This window comes from Callorhinus ursinus, unplaced genomic scaffold, assembly GCF_003265705.2.
Source record: "Callorhinus ursinus isolate GAN/ISIS: 27379988/994484 unplaced genomic scaffold, GSC_fseal_2.0 scaffold11, whole genome shotgun sequence".
Taxonomy (NCBI): domain Eukaryota; kingdom Metazoa; phylum Chordata; class Mammalia; order Carnivora; family Otariidae; genus Callorhinus; species Callorhinus ursinus.
This window is the reverse complement of record NW_027397073.1, coordinates 13,175,457-13,199,795: the sequence shown is the minus strand read 5'-3', so window position 1 is coordinate 13,199,795 and position 24,339 is coordinate 13,175,457. Positions and strand designations below refer to the sequence as shown.

At 42.1% G+C, this 24,339-nt stretch overlaps 1 protein-coding gene across 7 annotated transcripts in view; it reads left to right on the top strand.

Annotated features, from left to right (window-relative positions):
* Window positions 1-24,339, top strand: part of ZCCHC2 (zinc finger CCHC-type containing 2) — a 91,319-nt gene that overhangs the window by 12,359 nt on the left and 54,621 nt on the right. For all 7 annotated transcript variants that reach the window (XR_012379980.1, XR_012379983.1, XR_012379978.1 and 4 more), the window contains exons 2-6: window positions 2,415-2,526; window positions 5,107-5,183; window positions 7,453-7,524; window positions 12,155-12,267; window positions 23,684-23,778. Coding sequence is in view for 1 of the 7 variants with exons in the window: in XM_025886773.2 (XP_025742558.1) it covers window positions 2,415-2,526; window positions 5,107-5,183; window positions 7,453-7,524; window positions 12,155-12,267; window positions 23,684-23,778 (469 nt within the window). In the remaining 6 variants the exon portion in view is untranslated. The remainder of the gene's footprint in view (window positions 1-2,414; window positions 2,527-5,106; window positions 5,184-7,452; window positions 7,525-12,154; window positions 12,268-23,683; window positions 23,779-24,339) is intronic.

Sequence of the window (24,339 nt, the reverse complement as noted above, 5' to 3'; positions counted from 1 at the left end):
TCCATCTACAGCTTGACCTTTGTTAAAGTAAAAGGAGGCCAGTGTGAACTTTGTTCTCCATGGTATGTTAGAAGAATCTCTTTTGGACTGTCCAGCCACTTGACTATTTCACACTTTCCCCACATTGGAGAAATCTCAAGTCTATAATTGTGTTGGATTTACATGTATAAAAGTTAAACGTGAGTAATCTCTGGAATGAACGAGCTGTCCAGCCTGCCTGTGTTACGTGACGTGGATTTGCGCTAACCAGGAGCTCTTAGAGGCACGCCTTAGGACAGAAAACACTTTACTCCGATGAGTTACAGAAAGAAGGAGAGTACACACATTCTAATGTTTTTTGTGTTCCTGTGCGTATTTTTTGTAGGCTTAGAATGTGAAAATTTCATTTCTAAATCCAAGCAGAGAAAAATTCTCCACTTTTCACTTGGTCCTGACACTTCCATCTAACTAGTCTTTGTAAAATGCCAATTCTGGCATTACCTCTATAGTGCGTTTTCCTGGGAATCTGAACTTAATAGAGAAAGAGGGTGTAATGCCTCTCTATCCGGCTATTGGGAGTGACCCTGCTGTGAAAAAATTATTTGTTCAAGTCCCTCCTTTTGCGCAAGTCCCTAGCTTCTCCACCTAGGAGTGGAATTGCGGAACCACGTGGTAACTCTGTTTAAGTATTTGAGGAACTGGTGTGCTGTCTTCCACAGTGGCTGTACTATTTTCCTTCCTACCGGGTAATGCACAAGGGTTCCGGTTTCTCCACATCCTCACCAATAGTTGTGCTCTGTGTTTTTGGAGAATAGCCATCTTAATGGGTGCGAAGCTGTATCTCATTGTGATTTTGATTGGCATTTCCCTGATGAAAACTATTTGTGGTTTTTTTTTTTTGCGTATTTTGTGTTTGTATTCGAAGGTGTTATTTTTAATTTATGAATCACGAATGAGCCGTGTAGAAAAATACTCTATAAAAATGGCTGACATATGCAGCTAAACTTCTTCCAATTAATACAAGAATTTGAGAGGATTACAGTGCTTTATATTGATTTTTGAAGTACTTACAGCAATGTTAGGCCAATGCTGTTTTATGACTTTGTGGTAAGTGATTATATGGTCTGGATTAGGATACAGGTAAGTATGTTGTTGCTAGAAGAGTTCTCACAGTCTACCTTTTTTAAATCATTAATATTGAAAATTGGTGAATGCCATCATGCTAAATGTTTTGGAAGTCGAATGTTGATGAAGAGCTCTGTGCTGTCCTTCTCATTAAGTGGTTCTGTTAGACAAGTGCTTATTTCCTTGGGTTTCTACAGGAAGACAAGCTATATATAAGGCTGAAGCTGAGCTCCCAGGAGTATCTGATGTGATGCTTTATTCCCAGAAATGGAGCTGTCAACGCGCAGCCCAAACCTATTGTCAGGCCAGCATGCATGATTGGACAGCAGAACAAAATATTTTAAATTAGGATTCTTGGAAAGTGTTGGGTTTTCTGTTTGCTTCATTTCTAAATTGACACGATTTTTAAAAATTAATGTATATTATTTATTGCAATTTGTCAAATTGTAATTGTTGAAACTGGGGTGGTTTGTTCTGAGTAGTATTTTGAAATTCTGAACACGAAGGGGTAAGGTGTGTGTTGTGATAAAGAACAGTTCTAAGGCTGTTTTATTTTTTGGCTTAATCAGTGTGTTGTAGGAACAGCATCTGCAGGGTGCTGCTTCAGTTCTAGAGAGCTGTGTGTGAGATAAGCTGGCCCTTCCTGACTCCAGGCAGCAGTTCTCCTAGGAGTAAAACTTCCTCCAGTTTACTGAGGATAGTGATTGGCTGAGCAAACTCAGATTTAGAGCCCCCAGTTGCTATTAGGTGGTTTAACATGACTAATGGTAAACCCGCTGTCCATACTCATTCTTGTTCAGAAAGATTTGGCAGGTATTGATGATGACCTTTTGTAAAACTTTTTCCTACCAAAGCATCTTGTTAGACCATCACTACAATTAAGTAGTGAATAAAAATTACAGTAATTAATGTAAAAAATAAAATGCCCATGTATGTGGGGGGTTAGCTACCCTCTTTTATCTGTGTTCCTTTGATTCTGGTTCACTTTGGTTCAAATTGACATCACTGGGAATTCTGAGTAATAGTGTGCAATATGTCCCAAGAACACTGGGGCAGTAAATAATTGACAGAATATTACTGTGAAATGAAGATAAATATTGATATCAATAAATATTGATTCCTTTTCCTTACTGGTGAATGCCCGTTTGTGCCTTTCTGCCCTTAATGTGTAACCACCTATTTGATCTCTAAAAATTGCTGTTAAAATGGTCGCTGTTAAAAGTATAAGACTTTAATCTGGTTTATTTCGGTGGAGTTGACTCTTCTTAGTCTGTGGAGTAGATTAACATGTGCCCCTCTTTCTCATCTAGAATGATTCTGCTCATGGTGATTACACGCAAAGTAATGAGGCCAGTTTACTAGAACAAGCCCCAGTACCTCACGATGGACTTCCTGTGGCACCTCATAGAACCCAGCGAGAAGGTACGTTTGTTTTTCGTAAACTTACAGGAGAAGGTTGCAGAGTGCTATTTACCTTGGGTAACTCTAATTCTTCTCTCTCTTTTTTGGAGTAGAGAAATCCTACAAGTCCTAGGTTTGGCTCAGGCACCAGTCCCCCACTTTTTGGAGTCTGCATCTGGGCTCCTGCTTTGCAACACTTGGCCTGTCCTGGCTTGTGCTTACTTGGTTCTGCCTTGTGGTTGGTTGTCTTAAATCAAGTTGCATACTGTCGGAGGGCAAAAACCTTAACATTTTCCCAGAGTATTTGGTGTAGAGTGCTTTATCTGGAGAATGTGCTCAGCATTTCCTGAAAAAAGAAATTTTACGGAAGTTCACTGGAAGAAAGTGAAGAAATTTCTTACAGGCCCATGCTTCCTGCAGTAATACAGATTTCAAGAGGGCTGGGGTAGGGGAATTGAAAGGACATTTTCATCTGAAAAGAAAGGAGTTCAGATATCCACTTCCCTTCATATTCGGGCAGTCCATTATTAACCTGAGGGGAAAATTGAAATGGAAAACGTAGATGCCATCTGGGGAAAGTGTGGGCAGTAAGCATCACACTCGGTTATGGCAGCTTTGAATCAACATCCTTTTGCCTCCTTTCAGTCCCAACAATAGTCCTTTTTGTGTAATACATTTTTCCTCGCAGGGGAAAAATAGGTATGCATGTTTAATGTTTTAAATAAAGTCTACATAATTACCTATTCCAGCCTATTCAAGACTATGAAACTACTTGACTCATAGCCTCCTTCAACCACACTCACTACACATGCGAGTGACCTGAAGCAGAGTTTGCTTTTACAATGAAGGTCCCTTTTTTTTCTTTTTAATAAAAAATTATTTTAGAAAAACAAAAAACTACATCAAAATGCTAACACCCGCAAGATGGTACTATAGGTGATATTTCATGTTCTTTATTACTAAACAAATGCATGTGATCTCTGCTGCTTAGTTTTAGTTTATGAGGGCTGCAGCGTCTCCCTTACTGGCCATCCCTCACCATATTCTTTTGTCTCGCTCATCTTGATTCTGAGAGATCATGGCAGGTAGAACGTAAAATCAAGGCTGGAGACATAGCCATATTCCCTTACCCCAGAATGCCGTAGTGGTCCCCTACCCTTAGCCCACTGATTCGCAGAAGTAGAGCTGCTTTGTATTTTCTGAACATAGGTTAGGTCAGATGGTTTTGATTAAATAGCACCATCCTTTATCATAATTTAATAGAAAAGGTTTTGAAGACGGTAGACCCTCCCTGCCCCACTTTGGCCTTGGTTGTACTGCAGCAGTTTTGAGGAGTTCAGGCTTCCAACCTGGCTTTTGAGATTTTCTTTTGTTTCCGTCCTCAGCATCTCTCACCCATTGAGGGGACACGATCCTAGAAGCAGGCCACCAGACACCATATATTTGGAAAGTTGGCACAGAATACTGGTAGCGGTACCTCCTTAGTCTGTTAGGATTGTCTGCTTTCCAGTGAATTTCTGTATCTTATGTTTCCTGCTTTCTCACTGCTCACCATCCATGATCTAGAACAATCTTAATTCCTCTGTCTACTTCTGTTACTTTGTGTATCCTCCTTCATCTATTTTAACCTCTTTCTCTCCAAGTAAATCCTTTCCTTTTCTTCGCCATCTCCCATCCCCTGAATTTAACAGTGACCCGAGCCTGTGGAGTCCTGACTCCCCTGTGACCTTTGTCATGTTCATGACTACCAGTCTCATTATTGCTTACCTCCCGTTTCTTCTGTTTGAGCAACAGTTTCTCTTGCTTTCTTCCTTTTTTTTTTTCCTCCTCAAGTCCCTATATTATGGTTAGTAGACTGGCTCTTTTCAATTTGTAAAGATATTTACTTCCTGAAAGATGATATTTTTATTGAAGGGTGTGTTAAATGAGTAGTTCAGGAGTTTGTACATTTGCTTACTTCATTAACAAGCTGACATCTTACCTGGTTCAATTCAGAATTACTCATGTAACTTACGACCACTGTTTTATCTGTGTAATAGATTTGTGAAATTTTTTGTCATCATGAACCTTTATAGTAAAGTTCATTCATAACGTTAAGTTTGTAATACCTTTATATGATATTACGGGTCATGTTGAGAACAACAATTTATAAATTCCCAATTGGAAAGAAATTTTTATCAGTTTTATATATTACTTTTGAAAGTTTTTTTTTTCAGTTTAAACAAAAACTAGATATTTTCTGGTTTACACCTATTATGCATAAAAACAAAGTGCTGTATGTGGTAATTGGAATAACAGCAGTTTTGAAGATGATCCTCTAGAAAAATAATCTTTACTGTAGGTGTATTTTATTTATTTATTGGTGCTTAAGAGGATGTTTGGAACTACTGAGGTACTCGGCATGCTGAACGGATATAGAAAAAAATTCACGGATGAACGGCACATTGCTACACTTCTACACTTTTCGGTTTTATTTCATGATTTAAGACCAGTAGTAAAGATGAAGCTAAATAGCTTAATCGTTTAGCATTTGTCAGATTGGGTCACTGAAACCTGCATCTAGTCTCTGTAGAACAAGTCCACGTGTTTTCTTTCTTTCAGCCGTGCACATTGAGAAGATAATGTTGAAAGGAGTCCAGAGAAAAAGGGCTGACAAATACTGGGAGTACACCTTCAAAGTAAGCCCCTCTGCCCCCAACAGATGTCTCATGTACCGTGGTAAATGACTTTTTGGGAAAAATGAAAATTGATCTTTGGAAAAACTTACAGCAGGTTTGCTAATTTAAGAAAAAGCTGTACGTAGACATATGTTTGTCCTAATTAAGGGACTGTCCTGTTTTCAGTATGTGCTGCATGGTTTGCCAATATTTTAACTGTATCACGTTAAAGTTACTCTGACGATTTTATTAAAAAAAAAAAAGTAAGAGCCTTCGATTTGAGGTGTAAGATGTATCTTTAAAAGTAAAAGTAAACGTTTTCACTAGTATTTTTTTAAATCAAGATCACGGGCATTGTCTTTTCCTGGCATGGTTTCCCTGATATTTTTCTCCTCCTCTTCTTTGTCCACGAAGGCTGTTGGCCTTTGTTCCTTTGTCTTCCTCTCTCTGATTGCTTTCTTGTCACTCTGTCCTCAGATAGCTGTCTAATTAACCGTAGAGTCCAGCTTTGTCATTCCCCATGTCTCCTTTTTGCCTGTTGACTGTCATGCGGATTCCTTGTCCACGTCTTCCTTACTCCTCCCTGCTTGGGCTTCACTGTCTAGCCCTTTCTCCTAAGGTTGGACTGAGCGCCTTGAAGCCAAACGGACCGACGCCACGTTTCTGTGCTCCCTCACTTCAGTTCTTCCCCAAAGGTATTGCTTGCCAAACTTCAGCTCTGCCTTTCTCCTGAAGTCATTTCTGATCCTCCAGCAGAATGTGTTTCCATTCATTCATGGTATCCTCCCATCACCAGTTGCACAGAGTCTTCTATTTGGGTGACATGTTTTTCCTCTCCAGGAGGTTATTAGCTCATGGAGAGCAGGACTCTTCATCCTCTGTCATCCCACCGTATCCAACTTGCTTAGTACATTTGTTGAATGAATTTCAGAACTCTGGCTTCTGCTCTGTGGGGGAAATAGCCTCAGTTTGCAAATTTTCAGTCCTTATCTCCACATATTTCACTGAACATTTTGATAACCCATGGCACAAGCCACTGTGCTCTCTTCATGGAGTTACACGAGTTCTCCTTTTGTTGCTGGAGCTCTTAGCTTGTTCCTTCCTCCAAGCCTTTGTCATCCCCCACTCTGGAACAGCCTTCCCCACGCCATGGCACAGCTCACACCCCTTCAGCTCCTGGGCTGGCTCACGTGCTCCCTCCTGTGAGGTCTTTCTCGGCACCCTTCTGATGTGCTGTCCTGCTCCTGCACCATGCCCTGTTCATTTTCTCTGGAGCCCGGATGCCTGAGGGGACTTCTTCACTATTCCTTTGTTGTAATCTCTCTCATGCACCAGACCCTGAACCTCAGCCAGCAGAGACTTCGGCTGTCTTGTCCACTCCTGTGTCCCTCTCACTGAGAACAGTGTCTGACCCACGTTAGCTGCTCAACGATCACTCAAATAATTAAAAATCATTTAAAAGATGTGCCAGTTAATAAGGATATTTGCTTTGAGGGTTGGTAGATACAATTTCATGTCTATTTCGAACTATCTGATTAATAATGGTATGACTAGCTGGTAAGACTTAGGTATTTGCCTAGTACAAGTTTTACTTTGCTCAAATAATTGTAAAGTAGAGATTATTAGCTGGCCGCCATCAAGTCCACCGAATTAAAAGCGTCCAAGAGGTAAAGTGGCATAACAGATTTTAGTCTGGCTCTTCTGCTTGCTTAGGGTCAGATCTAAGTAAGTTACTCTTAGAGTTTTAGTTTCTCCATCTGAAAGTGGAGGTTGTCATACCTACCCCACCTACCATATAGAATTTTAAAGAATTGAGATAAAGGTGAAATCCCTTCATAAGCCATAAATCCCATAAAAATACAATGTAGTACTATCAAAGAGGGGCAGTAAACTCTAGTTATTTCTCTGAAGAATTTACATTTAGTAAGTTCCAGGAGATAGAATTTTTATCTTTCTTGGTATATAGAGCTGTACCGTCAAAAGTGTCATTTTAGAGTCCAACTTTTCCTTTTTGAAAAATTACTAAAATGTAGCCTTATTTTAAAAGACAACTTTTTAACAAAACCATGCAATTTGAAAGGAATTATTAAAAAGTTTTTTGAGTAGAATGTGTCAATGTACCATTAAATGATTTTGAAGAAATTACGACAATGCCAGATTAACTTTATATTTCTAATTGTTAATCTTAATAAAATTTAAGTAAGGCCCTTTGTTTTACACATGGCTTTTTTGCAGCCGGTTTCCGCCTAAGAAATAACCATATAATATGTGTGTTTTTTTTTTAAATCAGGTAAACTGGTCTGATCTTTCAGTCACAACAGTAACAAAAACCCACCAAGAACTACAGGAATTTCTACTGAAGGTAAAAGTATAGATTTTGTTGTTAAAATGGTTTTTATGTAATATATAGAATCCAGAAACCTCGATATCAAAACAGACACCAGGAAGATGTAACCACATATGTAGAGGTTGACTTAGAACTCTTCCATGAACATCACCTGTAGAAAATGTCATGTTATTCTAAACCGAACTTTTCTTAATGTGACCAATATAAGGAAATGAAGGGTTTTCCACATTAAAAAAAAAAAAAGGAACTTTATTCCTAGTTCCTTGCCCCGGGTATATATTAATGGTGGCTGCTTGCAAGGGTACTTCCGGTGAAAGGGTGCGTCTGCACGGTGACAGGAGGCTTGTTAGCCTTGTTGTGTTCTTAGACCTAACAGCTCTTCAGCTCCCTCTGTGGACTTCCTTAAATCCATGTCCAATGGTTCATTCTTTGAGTTCCTGCTTCCCCCTTCCCTCCCTGCCCCTTCCCCCCCCCAGCCGTGATAGACTCTCCAGAGTATTGAGAATAAGGGATAATGGAAACCTCTTACACAGACTTGCAGAGGTAAAGGTATCTTAGATCAGTTTGGTCAAACGCTTAGCCTGTTTCTTTTACACTAATTCTATTTTATTAAAGCGTGTATGGGTAGAGCTAAATATTAAAAGGAGGAAATGGGTTTAAATGGTTAACCAGTACCTTACTATTTCTCAATAAGCAAATATATTTTAAAATGTATTGCTAATAAGGAGATAGAAAGCCCAGAAGCAGGAAACATTCGCACTCCATTACTAACTTTTGGATGAAGCTGTGATGTAGTTATTGAACCTATAACATCAGAAATTTTCAGGACTGTGCTGGTTTCTAAGTTGTGTGCTTGTCACCATAAATATATTCTTTCAGATCATGTGGGTCTCCATTCTGAAAGCTGAAGGACACTCTTTGTCACCAGCTTGCAGAGCTTTGAGCAGCATGGTAGGTGCTGGCTCTAAGGAGGACATAGTGTGATATGTTCTCACAGTGTTAGTCCGCTAACAGGGATAACTAATACCCAGGGACAACTTGAATATTTTCCTGCAGCTCATTTTAACCAACTGAGCCACCCAGGTGCCCATCCTGCCGCTTATTTTAAACTGGGCCCTCCTCGTTAAGGCCTAGAGCTCCTTCTGCCACTTCAAGATGGTGACCTAACTGCATGTAGAGATGGGGGGGGGGTCGTGACTTTCCAGTTGCCAAAGGTCCTACGCATATGACCTGTCAGCAGTCGACAGCGTGGTGAGGAAGGAGAGAGTCGTGGAAGGACTGGGCGCGTGAGCCCTGTCCTCCAGAGAAGCTCCCCAGAGAAACTAGCTCCTGGCTAACAAACAGTCTGCCTGTTAAAGAAACTAGGAAGGGCTGTCCCGCACCCCCGCCACCCCTGCACTTTTAAAATCTCTTCTATTTATATCTGACTCCTCTGTCTCGGTAGAATAGATTTATCAAAGTTTAAGGGCAAGTTGTCGTGAACCGGTGTCTTACAGGTCAGAGAGCAACATGCTTCATTTTTCTTGCTTGCCTCGCCCTTTCCACAATGGCGTTCTAATGCGGGAGGGTAGGTTGCAGGGAGATAGAGCTGAGGCTGAAATGTCTTGCGGTATGGAGTCAGCACGGTGGGGGCCGGTGCTGCCGTGTGTCAAGGCCAGTTCCCTGATATGTTAGGGTGGGGGTGCTGCTACCAGCCTGTCCCGCATTCTGCTGAGAGACTTCAACGGGAGAGCACATGACTGACCTCCAGCCTCGGGCCTGGCACCAGGCAGTCTCTCCTGTCGGGTTTCCCTAAGCTTCAGCTGGTTCTTCGTCTTGACCGATTTTTTTTTTTTTTTTTTGCAATCGTACAATTTTTCTGAAAGCTTAAGTGCTTTAAAAAAATACCGCCCCCTATAATTAAGTCACTCTTCAGAATCATGGTAGTTAATGATCCCCCTGGTTAGTCAACTTTTGAATATAGAATTTTTCTCAAGTGGGACAGATACCTTATCAAGTTATATGAAATAATTGGCAACGTTGTATGCTTCCAGAAACTACTTGCCTATTCTAAAACATCCTTTCCAGTTTGCCATATATCTTTTCTCCTTTTTACCTCCCTTTTAAAATCATCTACAAAAGTTAAGAGCAAAAGTGTCCTTTTGACAGCCTGTACATACTACCAGCCTTTAACTTTTGTAGATGCTGTTTAACTGCACTTGCCGTTTGCTGTGATGTGGAAGAGTGAATTTGAGGTCAGTGCTTTCAGATCCTTTTTTCCTTGTGAAGAGCAGCCTCCATCCTCACATCCAGGCCCCCTTCCCCTGCTACTGCCGCTTAGAAGCTGCATCTCACACCTGTTTCTCACCGCGAGACTGGAAGCTCCACGGAGGCAGGGTTTTTGTTTCTTCTCTCACTGCTGTATCCCTAGTGCCTAACGCAGTACCTCGGACAGGGATGGGCTTTGAATATTTGTTGATTGAAGGAATGAGGGATGACTGAGGAGAGTTAGAAAAACTAAATTGTATGATGGTTCTCCCTTAGGCCTCAATGTTTTAATTTTTTCTTAAGATTTTATTTGAGAGAGAGAGACAGAGATAGTGACAGCGAGAGAGAGCACAAGCAGGGAGGAGAGGGAGAAGCAGACTCCCCGCTGAGCAGGGAGCCCCATGCGGGGCTCCATCCCAGGACCCCTGGGTCATGACCTGAACCGAAGGCAGACGTTTAACTGACTGAGCCACCCAGGTGCCCCAGGCCTCAAAGTTTTAAAGAGAAGCTTGTACTAGCGAGGAGAAATGCCTCCCAGCACTCAGCCTTCTGAACTGGGGCCCGGAGGTGGGGGGCTGGGTCCTGGAACGAAGACCAAGAGGTGAGGAAATTCAGAAGTGACTAGAATAGAAGAGACATGATTTAAAGCTGTATTTTTAGCAAATGTGCCTTCCTCTAGGGCTGGAAATAGTCCTTGGAAATTGAAGATAAAAACCACTTGAAAATAAAGCATTTTGCAAATACTGATGACTGCACATCCGCACTCTGCCTAATCACGTGAACAGTCACTGACTGGGTGAAAATGTACGTGCTCATGCCTTCCGGTGCTTAGAAGAGCCATCAGTGATTCCGTAGTGGAAACAGACTTCTCCATTGAAGCTGGCTTTCTTTGGCTGTGTACAGATGTTCAGGAAATACCTTGTGTAAAATGGGTCATATGAAATATGCCTAGTGTCCTTAATCTGTATTAAAATAATAAATATTGAAATAGTCATTTCTTTGTTTGGGAAATGTGTAGATTCAGGAGTTGTTTCTTCCTGTTAGTGATCAGAGGACATGCTCTCCACAGCAGGTGTGTGGAGTGCGAGCAGGGCCTTCAGCCTTACCAGGTTATAAAAGAACCAGAAAGAACTTCATTCTGACAAACCATCTTGGTTCCATAGTCTCACTCCCTAAAATTAGTAATACTTTATGCTGTCTTTGTTAAATTTTCCGTTTCTGAATTGTTGACTCAAAATGTGTATTTGTTAAAAGCATACTTGCTTTGGATTCTCTGGTTAGAGATCAGTATGTAAATTGACAGTTTGTGTAGATTGTTCTATTTCTGCAGCTCCTTAGATACTGTGTTGATGGTTGTGTTAATGGTTCTACTCTTAATTTTAGTGAAAGTGCCAGTAATTCAGGAGTTCATTGCAAAGGCTAGTTATCAGAAGTCAAATTTAAAACTTCGAATGCTTGAAAGACCTGGGAAGTTAATTTTATAAATTATTTATTAGGAATTTTTTTAAAAAGATTTTATTTATTTGACAGAGAGACAGCGAGAGAGGGAACACAAGCAGGGGGAGTGGGAGAGGGAGAAGCAGGCTTCCCGCGGAGCAGGGAGCCCGATGCGGGGCTCGATCCCAGAACCCCGGGATTATGACCTGAGCCGAAGGCAGACGCTTAACGACTGAGCCACCCAGGCGCCCCTGATTTATTAGGAATTTTAAAAAGTAAGCTTAGTTAATAAACAAAACGACTTAAAATTTTGTTTTTAAAGAAAACCTTTCTTGGCCAAGTGATTTTTTTTTTTTTTTTTTTGGTGGTTTCTGGTACATCGCTCTGAGGGCACAACAACCATCATGTGGAGGGAAAGGTTACTCACCCTTCAATTAGTGATTTTTATGTGAGCAAGACTGAGAGTTTTCACCCCATCTTTCACACCCAGTTCTTTATTTGGTGCGTCGCGCTGGTAGTCTGACATTGCCTGAGATTCAGATGTGAAACAAGGCACAAAGGTGATGACTAATGGCGGGGATAACACTTCTCAGAATACTACTTGAGGATTCAAATAATCGTAGCTACACTATGCAAAATTCCATTTAGCTTTGGTGTGGATGTGACTTTCATGTGGCATGTGGCAAGTAGAACAGGAGTGGTGTGCGGGTGTGTCCCAGAAGCATGCTGGATGCCGCTGGGTCGGTCTGCACCGTCGCAGAGCCCTGAGGTGTGCCCAGAAGGCAGAAGACTGTGTCCTAGTAGAAAAATCGATGCTGTTTCCATGAAGATTGAGAGAAGGAACTGCTTTGGGACGATGGCTGAGCAAGAGACATTTATCTTCCTTTTATGCCTCCGGTTTGTAACCTCCTTAGCAGTAAGTGAAGAACTTAACATCGGCCTTGCTGTTTTCCTTTTCTAGCTCCCAAAGGAAGTGTCTTCAGAGACTTTTGACAAGACCATCTTAAGAGCCCTGAATCAGGGTTCGTTGAAAAGGGAAGAACGGCGACATCCTGACCTAGAGCCCATCCTAAGGTAACAGTTCAGTGACCCTGTCACAGACAAGGTCATGGGCAGCGGAGGACTTAGAGTGGAGTTCAAGGGAGATCACAGAGATATTTTTCTATGGAGTACTTTTTTTTTTTATCCATGTGTTATTTGGGTCTAGGCTCACACTAGGAAACCTCAAACTAATTACTTTGATCATTGGACTCTTTGGCTGTCTGGTGTCATAAATGCTTGCTTCTAAACTATGCCAACATTCTGTGAATTTCCTGTTTTCTCCATAAAATCTTTATTGAAAGAGTTCCTTGTCCAAGAGCTCAACTTTAGAGATGTTTTCTGTTTTAAGTTGTCAAGTAAGAAGATTAGGCTAATGGGTTGGAAAGTAAAAGGAAATGAACGCTTCTGAAGATCTGCTCTTCTGTAGGTGGTGAAGTTACAGTGGTGACTGCTTGGGCATGGTGGGTCAGCTCCCAGCACGTGCTGCGTGCCCGTGGAGTGAGGAAGAGAGAAAGATACGGGCAAGTGGAGTAAGGGTGGCACAGGGGCCCTGTGTGGGCAGGGTGGGTGTGGATGTGGGTAAGTAGACTCATTTCATGATGGGAAGTTGAGGGATCTCTTGCCTAATGGCTTATATTTTTTCCTAAAGTAAGAGTTTGCTTAACAGTGGCTACTTTGAGGGTGGGGGACCAAATGTTTGAGAGCAGAAGGGACTTACAGTGGTTGTGTGGGGATGTGGAGAACAGCCTGGCCAGGGTGTGGAGTCCACTTGAGATTGAATATCAGTAAGTTAGAGTGATACCGGTCTGTCCTGCTGTGTGGATTTTTTAAAAAAAATCTTTGCAGCATTTCAGATTCAAGTGTTAGGCAAGCAGATGGTTGGACAAGGACGTTCTTGGATGTGATGAAAGGACACTGGGGCAGAGGAATTTAGGGAAGAGCGTGCAGTGTTTAAAAACGGACAGATTCCTGGAGTGAGGCTAGGTGAGTCAGACGGGAGCGTGAACCACAGTTGAAGAATTACGCGTCATGGGAGAAAGCAAGTCATGAAGCAGATCAGAGTGTGAAATGTCTGGGATTAGGGAGTTCAGAGGTGGAGACATTCCTTGTGATTGTCAGAAGTTTGGGGTGTAGTTTCGGTAATTGTTTAATTGTTCCACTCACCCCTCTGTGAGGGCTTTCCTTTAGGAGAGAGAAATTAAGGTGGTCATGGCCAAGGAGACGAGTGCTGTTTTACTGGAAACGTGCAGTTATTAATAAGTAAACTCAGGAAGAGCAGTGTTGGAACATAGATGGCCTAGAGCCAGGGCTTGAGTGGGACTTCCTGTCTGCCCTCCAAACCTGAGCCGGCCCCGTTTGTGGAGTAGCCTTGCTGAGGCAGAGAGCGGGCAGAGAGGGATGTCAGTTGGCATCATGGTCCCCCCAGCCAGGGCGGAGCCACTGTTCTCAGGATGGGGCGGGGCTGGGAAGATGGGGTGAATGTTTGCTCCTCGATGGAGAGAAGCAGAAATCTGGGAAGGAGGGCGTGTTCATTGAGTGACAAGATCCAGGATAGAGCAGAGACGGAGGAAATCACTGGGGAAAAGGCAGCCAAGCAAAGATCCCAGTGTTGGCTGGCCACCCATGTGGAGTTCGAAGTCCCCTGAAGACCAGGAGTGGAGCAGACGGTGAGGCAGGGGCCAAACTGAGTATGAATGTGGAAGCGTGACCCGGTGGCTGGTGTGTGACTAAAACCAGAGGGCGGAGCAGCTGAAAGCAGCTTCACGGGACTGCCCCCAGCCTCGCGGCCCTCGTGATAGGAGGGCAGAGGAGCACCCCCACCCGAACAGGCTCGCGGGGTTTTAGTCCAGGTAAGGGGGTGCAGAGCTGTTCATTGCAGAGCCTGGCCGTTTGGGGCCTCTCAGAGTGCCCAGCGGGAGGGTTCAGAGACAGTGGTCACCGAGCGTTCGGGGATGAGACTGGTGAGGTTGGGTGATGATGGTGAGGGAGAGTTGGTTGAATTCCTGGGTCCCCTGTGCTCCTCAGAAGTCCGTGGGCTTACGCATCCTTGGGCATGTTGCTAAGGTGCAGGTTCTTGCTCGATAGCACTGCAGTGGGCACAGTCCTACGATTTAGTAGGCTGTGGGAGGTGCTCGTGGTGCATGGAGCACACGTTGAGTAGCAGGCCTTCGAGGGGGGTGAGCACTCAGACCGCTGCCCCTGAAGTGGCTCAGGAGGGAGCTTCTAGCTGTGATCCTGAGGGGTGGAAGGGTGTCTGGAGCAGGAACCTGGTGGTCGGCACTGGAGGACCTAGGGAGGATGCCAGCCAGTAGCCTCTGGGGTGTGGTGAGCGGCAGAGTGTGCGTCTTCAGGACGTCTCCAGGAGGAAGTCAGTGCATGCTCTCACCCTGTCCGTGCTGGCTTCAGGGTGTGCTCTGCTCCCAGCCGGGTGATGCTGGCTGCGAGGCCTCCGATCCAAACCAAGGTCTTGACCTTGCCTGAGGTCACGTGGCTGGCCAGTAGTAGACTCAAAGGTCTATTGCATACTGTTCCAATTTAGAGGGATAAAATATAATAAAATCTTATTCAGTATATCTGTATACAAAGTGCTCCATATAAGAGTTGCTCAATTTATTTAGGTAGTTTGGGGCTTTCTCGATAAATCTGACAGATGTTCAATATAGAACATTTGGGAAATACAGAAAGGTAATGAAAAGATGACAGTTACTCAGAGAACTATTTTTGACATTTTAATTTTTCCTTTCAGTTTTTTGTTTTGCCTGTAATATTAAATAGGCAGTTTTATATCCTATCTTCCTTCTCAAATTATAGGCATTTTATATTTAATTCTTCAAGATTATTTTGAATGGCTACAGAATATGTCCCATCTGGCTGTGTAATCCTTTGACTCTTTCTTTGTTTTTGGGAAGAAAGACAATTTTCTGGGCTTCCCCCCGCCCCCCAAAAAATACAGCTTTGACCATTTTTGTACCTAAAAAATTTTCCAGGTTCATGAGTTACCACTGAAGAGAGATTCTTTGAAATTGATTTACTGATTTATGATCCTCTTTTTGTGTCCCTGATAATACATGTATTATTATTTTTCTTATGGAAAAGTTATGTAAATAGCAGTATATACTGTTAGTGTTTGAATTTACTTGCTTATTGGCTAGCTTTGAGTATCATTTAAAAGACTTATTTGATAGGAGAATAATTATCTCACTGGCTTAATGCTCATTTCCTTTATTCGTGAAATTCAGTATCTTTCTGTAAGTTTAGCCATTTGTATATTTCATAAGATCATCTGTCCTTTACCAGTTTATCCTTGTGGGTTTTAGTGTTTTTAGATTTTTCACAGCTTACCTGTAGTAATATAATATTTCTCAGTGATGATTTTTTAGATGAAGATTAAAATGCTATGTTAGGTCTATATGTCTTTGTTTCTGTGTTTTGGTTTATCTCTTTTTATCTCTTCATGAATACAAAGTCATTCCCAGATTATTTGTTAAATGTTAGGTACATCTCTGTAGCCATACGGGGAAAAAGTTAGGCTAGAACCATATGTCATTCCTTACGTCAAAATTAACTCTAGTTGGCCCAGAGATTTAAATGTAAGAAAGAAAACGTGAAATTATAGTATGTGTGTAAAAGATTTTTCAGAGTATCACACAATACCCAGAAACCATTAAAAGTGGAAATTCAAATACTCAGAAATCAAATTTCTGCATGATGTAAAGAAGAAAATATAAACAGAGAAGACAGACCTCAAATTCAAGAAAAAATACTTGCAATAATTTCTTTCTCATTAAAAAAAACCTCCTAAAAGTCAGTAAGTAATAAAAACTAATAGTCCGAAGTAGGGAGAAAAATGGGAGCATATTTGAAGAAATAGCACAGAGAAACTGAATTTCAGGTGTCATTTTAACATATGAAAAGCTGCTCATAATCAGAAATACAAATTAAAAACTTTTTATTTTTTTTAGGTGGCCGCTGTATTTTTCTAATTTTAAATTAAAAATTTTTTTTAAATTTAGTTTTTTTTAAAGGTTTATTTCTTTTGGGTGGGGAGGGGCAGAGGGAGAGGGAGAGAATCTTAAGCAGGCCCAAGATCATGACCTGAGCCAAAATCAGATTGGATGCTTAACTGAGTGAGCCACCCAGGCACCCCAAATTTAGTTCTAATTGAAATATAGCTGTCATACAATATTGTGTTAGTTTCAGGTATGTAACATAGCGATCTGACAATTCCATAGAATACGATAACGCTCACGACAACATGTGTAGTCACCATCTGTCACTACACAGTTATTACAATATTATTGACTGTAGTCCAGTCCCTGTGCCGTACTTTTCACCCCGTGACTTATTTTATAACTGGAAGTTTGTACCTCTTAATTGCCTTCACCTATTTCACCCATCCCTCTACCCCCTTCCCTTGGCAACCACTGGGTTTCAGTATTTGAACCTGTTTCTGTTGGTTTGTTCGTTTGTTTTTCAGATTCCACATATAAGTGAAATCATACGGTATTTGTCTTTCTCTTTCTGGCTTATTTCACTTAATGTAATACCCGATAAGTCCATTTATGTTGCCCCAAATGGCAAGATTTCATTTTTTTTTCAAATGGCTGAGTAATATTCCTTGGTGTACACCACATCTTCTTCATCCATTCATCTACTGATGGACGCTTAGGTTGCTTTCGTATCTTGGCGATTGTGAGTAAGGCTGCAATAAATACAGCGGTGCATATATCTCTTCAAATTAGTGTTTTTATTTTCTTGGGGTAAATATTCAGAAGTGGTATTCCTGGATTGTATGGTATTTCTATTTTTGATATTCTGAGGCAGCCCCACACTGTTTTCCAGAGTGGCTGCACCGGCTTGCGTTCCCAGCGGCAGTGCGTGGGGCTCCCTGTCCCCCGTGTCCTGACCAGCACTTGTTATTGTGACTGGCATAGGGCGATCTTGGTGGGTTTTGATTTGCATTTCCCTGATGATTAGTGATGTTGAGCATCTTTTTTCATGTGTCTCTTGGCCATCCATATGTCTTTTTTGGAAAATGTATGTTCAGGTCCTTTGACCATTTTTAATTAGATAATTTGGGTTTTTTTTTTTTTGGTGTTGAGTTTGTAGAAGTTCTTTATGTATTTTGGTTATTAACCCCTTATCGGATCTATCATTTGCAAGTATCTTCAACCCATTCAGTAGGTTGCCTTTTCGTTTTGTTGATGATTTCCTTTGCTGTGCAAAAGCTTTTTATTTTGATGTAGTCCCAATAGTTTTTTCACTTTTGTTTCCCTTGCCTGAGGAGACCAATCCAGAAAAATATTGCTATGGCCGATGTCCAAGAGTTTATTGCCTACATTTTCTTTTAGGAGTTTTATGGTTTCCTGTCTCACATTTAGGTCTTTAATCCATTTCGAGTTTGTTTTGTGTATGGTGTAAGAAAGTGGTGCAGTTTCCATAAATTTTGGTATTATTTGTCTTAGTTCTGTGAAAAATACTATTGGATATAGGATTACATTGAATCTGTGGATTGCATTGGGTAGTGTGGACATTTTAACAGTATTTTTCGAATTCATGAGCATGAGATACCTTCCCATTTATTTGTGCCATCTCGGTCTCTCATAGTTTTCAGAGTACAGGTTTTTTTTTAATCTCTCTTGACTGTCTATGTAACAGTTGAATATGCAAAGATCAAAAAGTTTGGCAGGTACTTTTGGCCAGTTACGTAAATTGGTAAAATTTCTATGGAAAGCTATTTGGCAGTATCAGAACTTAAGTGCAGATAACTTTTGAATAGTTCCACTTCTAGTAATTTATCACGCAGGTGTATTCCCACTGTATGCAAAGATGAGTGTTGTAATTTTCGACTAGACAAGATTAGAAACAGATGTTGATGGAGACTTGGTTAACTCATGGGATGAGTCATTTAATGTCATGGGGCATTCATTCACTGGGATACTATGTGGCTTTATTGAGAAAGAACAATAGAGAGCAGAAGGTACCTTAAGTAGTGCCGGGGGAGAGCAAGGTGAGAATGTCACCATTTTAAAGGATATTTACGTGTTTGTGTGCAAAGAATATCTCAGAAAACTACGGTAGTAAAGAGGCTTCTGTCCAGGGAAGAAGAGGGCCTCTGGGAGTAGGAATGAGACTGGCTGTTCACTCGGTAGCCTCTGAGTGCGGGCCGCCATATATGTTCTTCACTTACTTGAAGGAGCTTGAAGCTGTCCCTCTTCTGAAACACGATCAGTTTACCTTTTGTGTGCAGGGTAGTCTCTGTTATTTTTATTGTTCCTTTAATTGTTTTGGATTTATTTTGTTTTACCAAGTGAGGCCAGGATCTAAATCTGTTTTTCTTTCCAAACAATGAATTGATTCTTTCCTATGTTACTGATTTACTACATTCTTAGGTATATAACATGTTCCTGGATTTCTCCTCTCAACAATTTCATTCTTGTTCCAGGATCACTTTTGAATTATTAGAACTTTATAGTTTATTAGTAGCTATTAGAGCTGATATTTTTCTTCCTGGTACTATTTCTAAAATACTCCTCTGTGTTCTCAAATATTTATTATTCAGCTTAGGTATTTTAAAACTTGGTGCAGGGGCGCCTGGGTGGCTCCATCGGTTAAGTGTCTGCCTTCAGCTCAGGTCATGATCCCAGGGTCCTGGGATCGAGTCTTGCATCGGGCTCCCTGCTCAGTGGAGAGCCTGCTTCTCCCTCTCCCTCTCCCTGCCGCTCCCCATGCTTGTGCTCTCTCTCTCTCTCTCTCTCTCTCTCTCTCTCTCTGTCAAATAAATAAAATCTCTAAAAGAAAATAAAACCTGATGCCTATGTGCTCTAGGAGATGTGCTAAACTGTGGTTCAGGTCTTAGTAATACCGCTGCCTGGGTTCTTCGTAGGACTGTCATTTTTAAAGAGTCCTCATCAGTTCCTGTTCTCTTTTCCCCTGCCCCTCCCGAACCCCGTAAGTCCTCAAGCCACTCAGCGGGACAGAGCATGGCAGGCGGCGGTGGCAGTTTTGGAGGACATGCCCTAATGGACTAGGAAAGGGGCCCTGTGTGGAGTGAGGGGTCACCAGGCGTAGGGGTGGCGCTGAGGGGCCTGGCATGGTGTCGGAGAGCGCATACACATGAGAGGTGGCCGGCAGGGCGCTCGCGCTCAGCTGGTGTCAGGAGGGCACCTGCACGGGAGGTAGAAGGGGCAAGAGTGGGAATAGATGACTACAGGGGTTGACCTAATATAAGTATGTTAAGAATAGTGAGGACCCGGTGTCTCTCTATTGGAGAAGGCAGTTACAGTACAGAACGGAAGACCGCCCCAGTGAGCCCTGGAGCGTCTGATTGGAATTGAAGGTATGGATGCGAACCCATGATTTTTGGTACATTTACAGAAATAAATATGGTTGTGTGTGCACACACATGTTCCCTGGCTCTGTTCTTTGAAAGGTTCTGGAAGCAGCCCCAGCCACCCTCAGCGGGGATGCCTGGTGTTCAGAGCTTGACTTGTAACACCATTCTCCCCTAAACAGAACTAGGGCTCCTTGGAGGAAAAGCTGATTGTAGGGCTGAACCAGCTTTCCAGTGGTGCCGGAAAGCTCAGCAGTGCTCAAAGAATGGAGTGGCTTGGTCACAAGGCTACAGAAGCCAGCTTGAAGGGGCTCCTAGTGGTCCAATCTGGAGCGAATCGAACATCAAAATAAAGAAAACAGTAACGCTGAATAAAGGAGGAAACCACGAGTCCATGTTGAAATAGATAACGAATGAGCAGATTGAGTGTTTGAGGATATTTTACAGTATCAAAGTCCTTTCCCACAAAATAATGCTTATTATTCATAAAGGGAGGAAGGGTTGCTTTAGAGCAGCGAAGCTTAACAGGTACCACCTCTAACCCAGGAGCTGAACTTGATGGGTGATGAGGGGGTCGGTCAGAATCACCACACAGCAGGGCTGTAGCAAAACAACAAAGCCTTGGTCCTGTGAGATTCCTGCTGTGAATTTGATCATGAGGACACCTCAGACAAACTGAAATTGTGACCATTCCACAAACTATATTCCTCTTAAAACCATGAGAGCCACGGGAGGGCTGAGGAGCTGTCCTGGCAGCCGGATGCAGCATAGGATCTGAACTGGATCTTTTTGGTAAAAAGGACACTTTGGGATCAGTTGGAAAAACTTAGATGGGGTCTGAGGATTAGGTCTTAATTTATCATAAAGTATTAATGTCCTGTTATTGATTGTAAGAGAATGTCTTTGTAGGAGATACTGATGTCTTGCCAGGCGTTGGGGTGTCAGAGATCAGCTGTTTAGAAAAGTATTTTTTACTGTATTTGCAACTTTTCTCTTAAGTGTGAGATTTTTTAAAGGGAAAAAAATATTTCCTTAAGGAGCCACTTTTAGAAATTGAGCTCCTGGCTAGGATGACAATTAAGAAGTATGTGTCTGACTCTTCCTTATTAACAGCTTTTAGGGTTCTCCTCCGTGATGATCATGGAGGCGTGTGTGTGCGTGTGTTTTAAGATTTTTTTTACTATAAAGGTGTTATTCGAAATACTTGTGAAGAATGTAGAGTAAAGTGTGATGCCAAAAGTCCCAAATTGCCCTTTCTCCAAATTTAGTCACTAGAATAGCCTTCATTAAAAAATTTCATGTCACTTTTCAGAAATTTTCTGTGCATGTACATACTCTTGTATTTATGTATTTGTATATATTTACTGTGCAAATTGAATTATCCTATATACACTTTTTTGCCACTTACTCTTTTCATTAAATATATTGGACATGGTCACACATCGGTACATGTAAAAAGATTGCTGCCTTTTTATTTGCTACATAATCTATTTTTAGTTGTATCAGTTAATGAGTGCACTTTATGGCCATTTTGATTCTTAAATATTTTGAAACAAACAATGCTACAGTGAATGTCCACGTATGTTCTTAACACATTTGGATATGTTTATCTGTGAGAGAAATTTCTAGAATTGAAATTGTTTGGTCATAACTTACGCATTTTTAAATATGTGATGATTCCAAGCTACTTCTAAGGATTCTAAGGAAGTAACAACCCTTTTAACACTGGAAGTCCTGCATTCAGATCTATGCACCTCAGCAGACATAAGATACTCTCCATCTCTCATCTTTGCCAGGCTCAGAGAGGAAGACTATCTTATTTTCGTCTGTATTTGAGTCCGTAGTTAGTCTGTATTTGCACTTCGCTGTGAATGGCTTTTTCAGTTCTTCCCACTTTTTATTGGTCTTACCGATTTTGTAAGAGTTAAAGAACGGGGAGCCCTGTTTGTCATTATTTCTTGACCATGTGGGCAGTTTAAATTTTTATGTAGTCGGATTTATCAATCTTTTTCTCTGACAGTTTCAGGGTTTTGCATCCTGCTTGGAAAGAGTTTACTCTTCAAAAAAGGATATATATATATAATATATATATGTACTTTATATATATATATATATTAAAGATTTTATTTATTTATTTGACAGAGAGAGACACAGCGAGAGAGGGAACACAAGCAGGGGGAGTGGGAGAGGGAGAAGCAGGCCTCCCGCGGAGCAGGGAGCCTGATGCAGGGCTGGATTCCAGGACCCTGGGATCATGACCTGAGCCGAAGGCAGATGCTTAACGACTCAGACACCCAGGCGCCCTGAAAAAATTGTATTTTTAAAATACATCCCCCCCCAATATTTCCCTTAAAAAATCTTTGATTTGTGTGGCTGGTTTGTGGTCCCAACACCATTAATAGGATGTGAGAACACCTCATTCTCAGTTTGTGAATTTTAGGTTAGTATGATTATCATTCATGTCACTTAAGAAAGGGAGTGATTGTAGAGGAAGGGGCAGTTATTGTAAGGGAGAAATAGAAAATGAGTTTGTGGGAGCTGGAGAGATGGGGTTGGCACCGGACGCCCTGCATGAATACAGTTCCAGATCACTGTAAATTAGGAAAAGAGAAATACGGCACTGAAATGTACATTTGGGGTTGGGTAGTTTCTGTCATGTCGAAGTGTAATCTTGTTTTTCTTATTTAATATGTTCGTTTATGGCCGGTTTGATTTGTAAATAGATAGGTGTGGTTGCCATCTTGTGGTTCTGCTTTACCGAACCTTAACTTTAGTGCGGATGCTGCTTTCATCTCGGCTGTGGCTTGTATGTGTAGCTCTGTGTTCCCACAGTGGACATGCACTTGGTTTGTGGAGTGGTGGGTGGTATCTAGGCTCTCTCTTGGGACTCAAGCCTTGAATTAAAGGTGTGTCTGTCTGTCTTGGACCAGTTGGTTTGTAAATGTAACTGGGTAATAGGTTCCACCACTGCCGTTGGATTTTGATCCCCGGCTGTAGGTAATGTGTTCAGACCTGGAAATTTAGATCAGCTCCTTGCTCAGTTTTCCTCCCATCTCTTCATTTCCCCTGTTTGTCTTCCTTTTGAATGTTTATTTCCACATTTGCATACCAAGAAGCAATTTTACCTAACGTGCAAGGTAATTTTGGTCCATAGGGTCATCTCTTGGTATAGTATCTAATGACTTTATAATTAATATGAATGACAGGTCAGAAACCTTGGGGAGAAATTTAAGAATTTTAAATGAGCATTTAACGTGTTCGAAAGTAATGGAAGGGGATTTGTATGTTGAGCAGGGTGACAGTTTTGTGTGCTGTGAGTGTCATAACCTTGATGAATTGGTAGTCTCATTCCCTAGGAGGAGAGTAAAGCTGAAAGGCTAAGTAACTGGTTTAGGGTGATTCAGCTTTTAAGTGGTTGAGCTGGTATTCAGATCCTTGAGGAAACTTTCCATTAGACTGTACTGTAACTATGCCCCTTATTGCAGGGTCCCTTTGTAGAGAAGACTTCCAGCTGAAGTCTTTTAATTACATTAATACAATGTGAGGAAAGCTGGTTTTCAAAGATAATGGTTTAGAATCATGGCGTGATGCAGTGGCGCGAGTCATCAGTTAGTCATGCCTTAGGACGTAGTCCTACCTGTAGCTCCCCAGACCACCGCATTCCACAGTTTCCAGGACCCGTAGCACCCCAGCATCCTAGGCTCTTAGGTTCAGAGTATGGGGAAGTGCCTTCATGGGACAGGCAAGTGAGGAAAAGTAGCATTGTGAAGAAGAGTAAAGGAATTGCAGTTCTTATTCTGAGCAGAAACCATATATATATATATATGTGTGTGTGTGTGTGTATATATATATATATGTATAGTTGCATATATATTTTTTTTGTCAGAATTGCAACCATATCACTAGATTATAGAAAATTAAAAATAAGCCTGTTCATTAGATTTTTGCAAATAGGTTTAACTTTTATCCACTTCCTCCTATGGGAAATACGTTAGAAAATAATACTATTTTCCTTAGGAAAACCGTCTGTTTTTTATACCTGAATTAAACGGCCACATGCGCTGGCCTGAGATCTGTCCCACGTGAAGTTAACCCCGGTCTTGTCTTTGTGCGCAGGCAGCTATTTTCCACGTCATCCCAAGCTTTCCTGCAGAGTCAGCGGGTGCACAGCTTCTTTCAGGCCGTACCAGCGGACCCCCTGCACAGCCTCAGTAAGCGCCTCTCCTCTCCTCTCTGGAAGCCGGCTGCTTTCTCGCTCAGTCCTGCTGCACCGTGCCGCCCCTGGGGGTTGGCCGCCGGCGTCCCAGTCGGGGAAGAGTGGCATTCGATTGAGAACATCTCTAGTCTTCCGTGACATTGACACCGCAGTTTTAAAGCTAACATCACAAATCTGAGTGGCTGCCAGGTGGAGGCCAGCTGTCTCCGGACTCATGCACATACTGGGTCCCCCAGGGCTGGTCAGCCCGAGCAAGCCGCTCGTAGAGGTGCCCCGCTGCCGAGCGCCTGGTGTAGAACCTCGTAGGATCTGCCTTTCCTCCTGGGTCCCCTGTCTCCATAGTGACCCCCTCGGCCTCTGAGTCTGGAAACCCGGGCCTTACCCTTCTCACTTTCCCTTTCTGGAGTCAGTCACGGACAGGCCCAGCCACACTGGACGAAGGATGTCTTCCTTTCTGGCCCCCACCCCGCCCCCCGTCCCCCGCCCCAGCGAGTCCTGCTGTTGGCAGTTGAACCTTTCTTTCCTGCACACCCTGCGCAAAGCCTCTTGCTAGTCT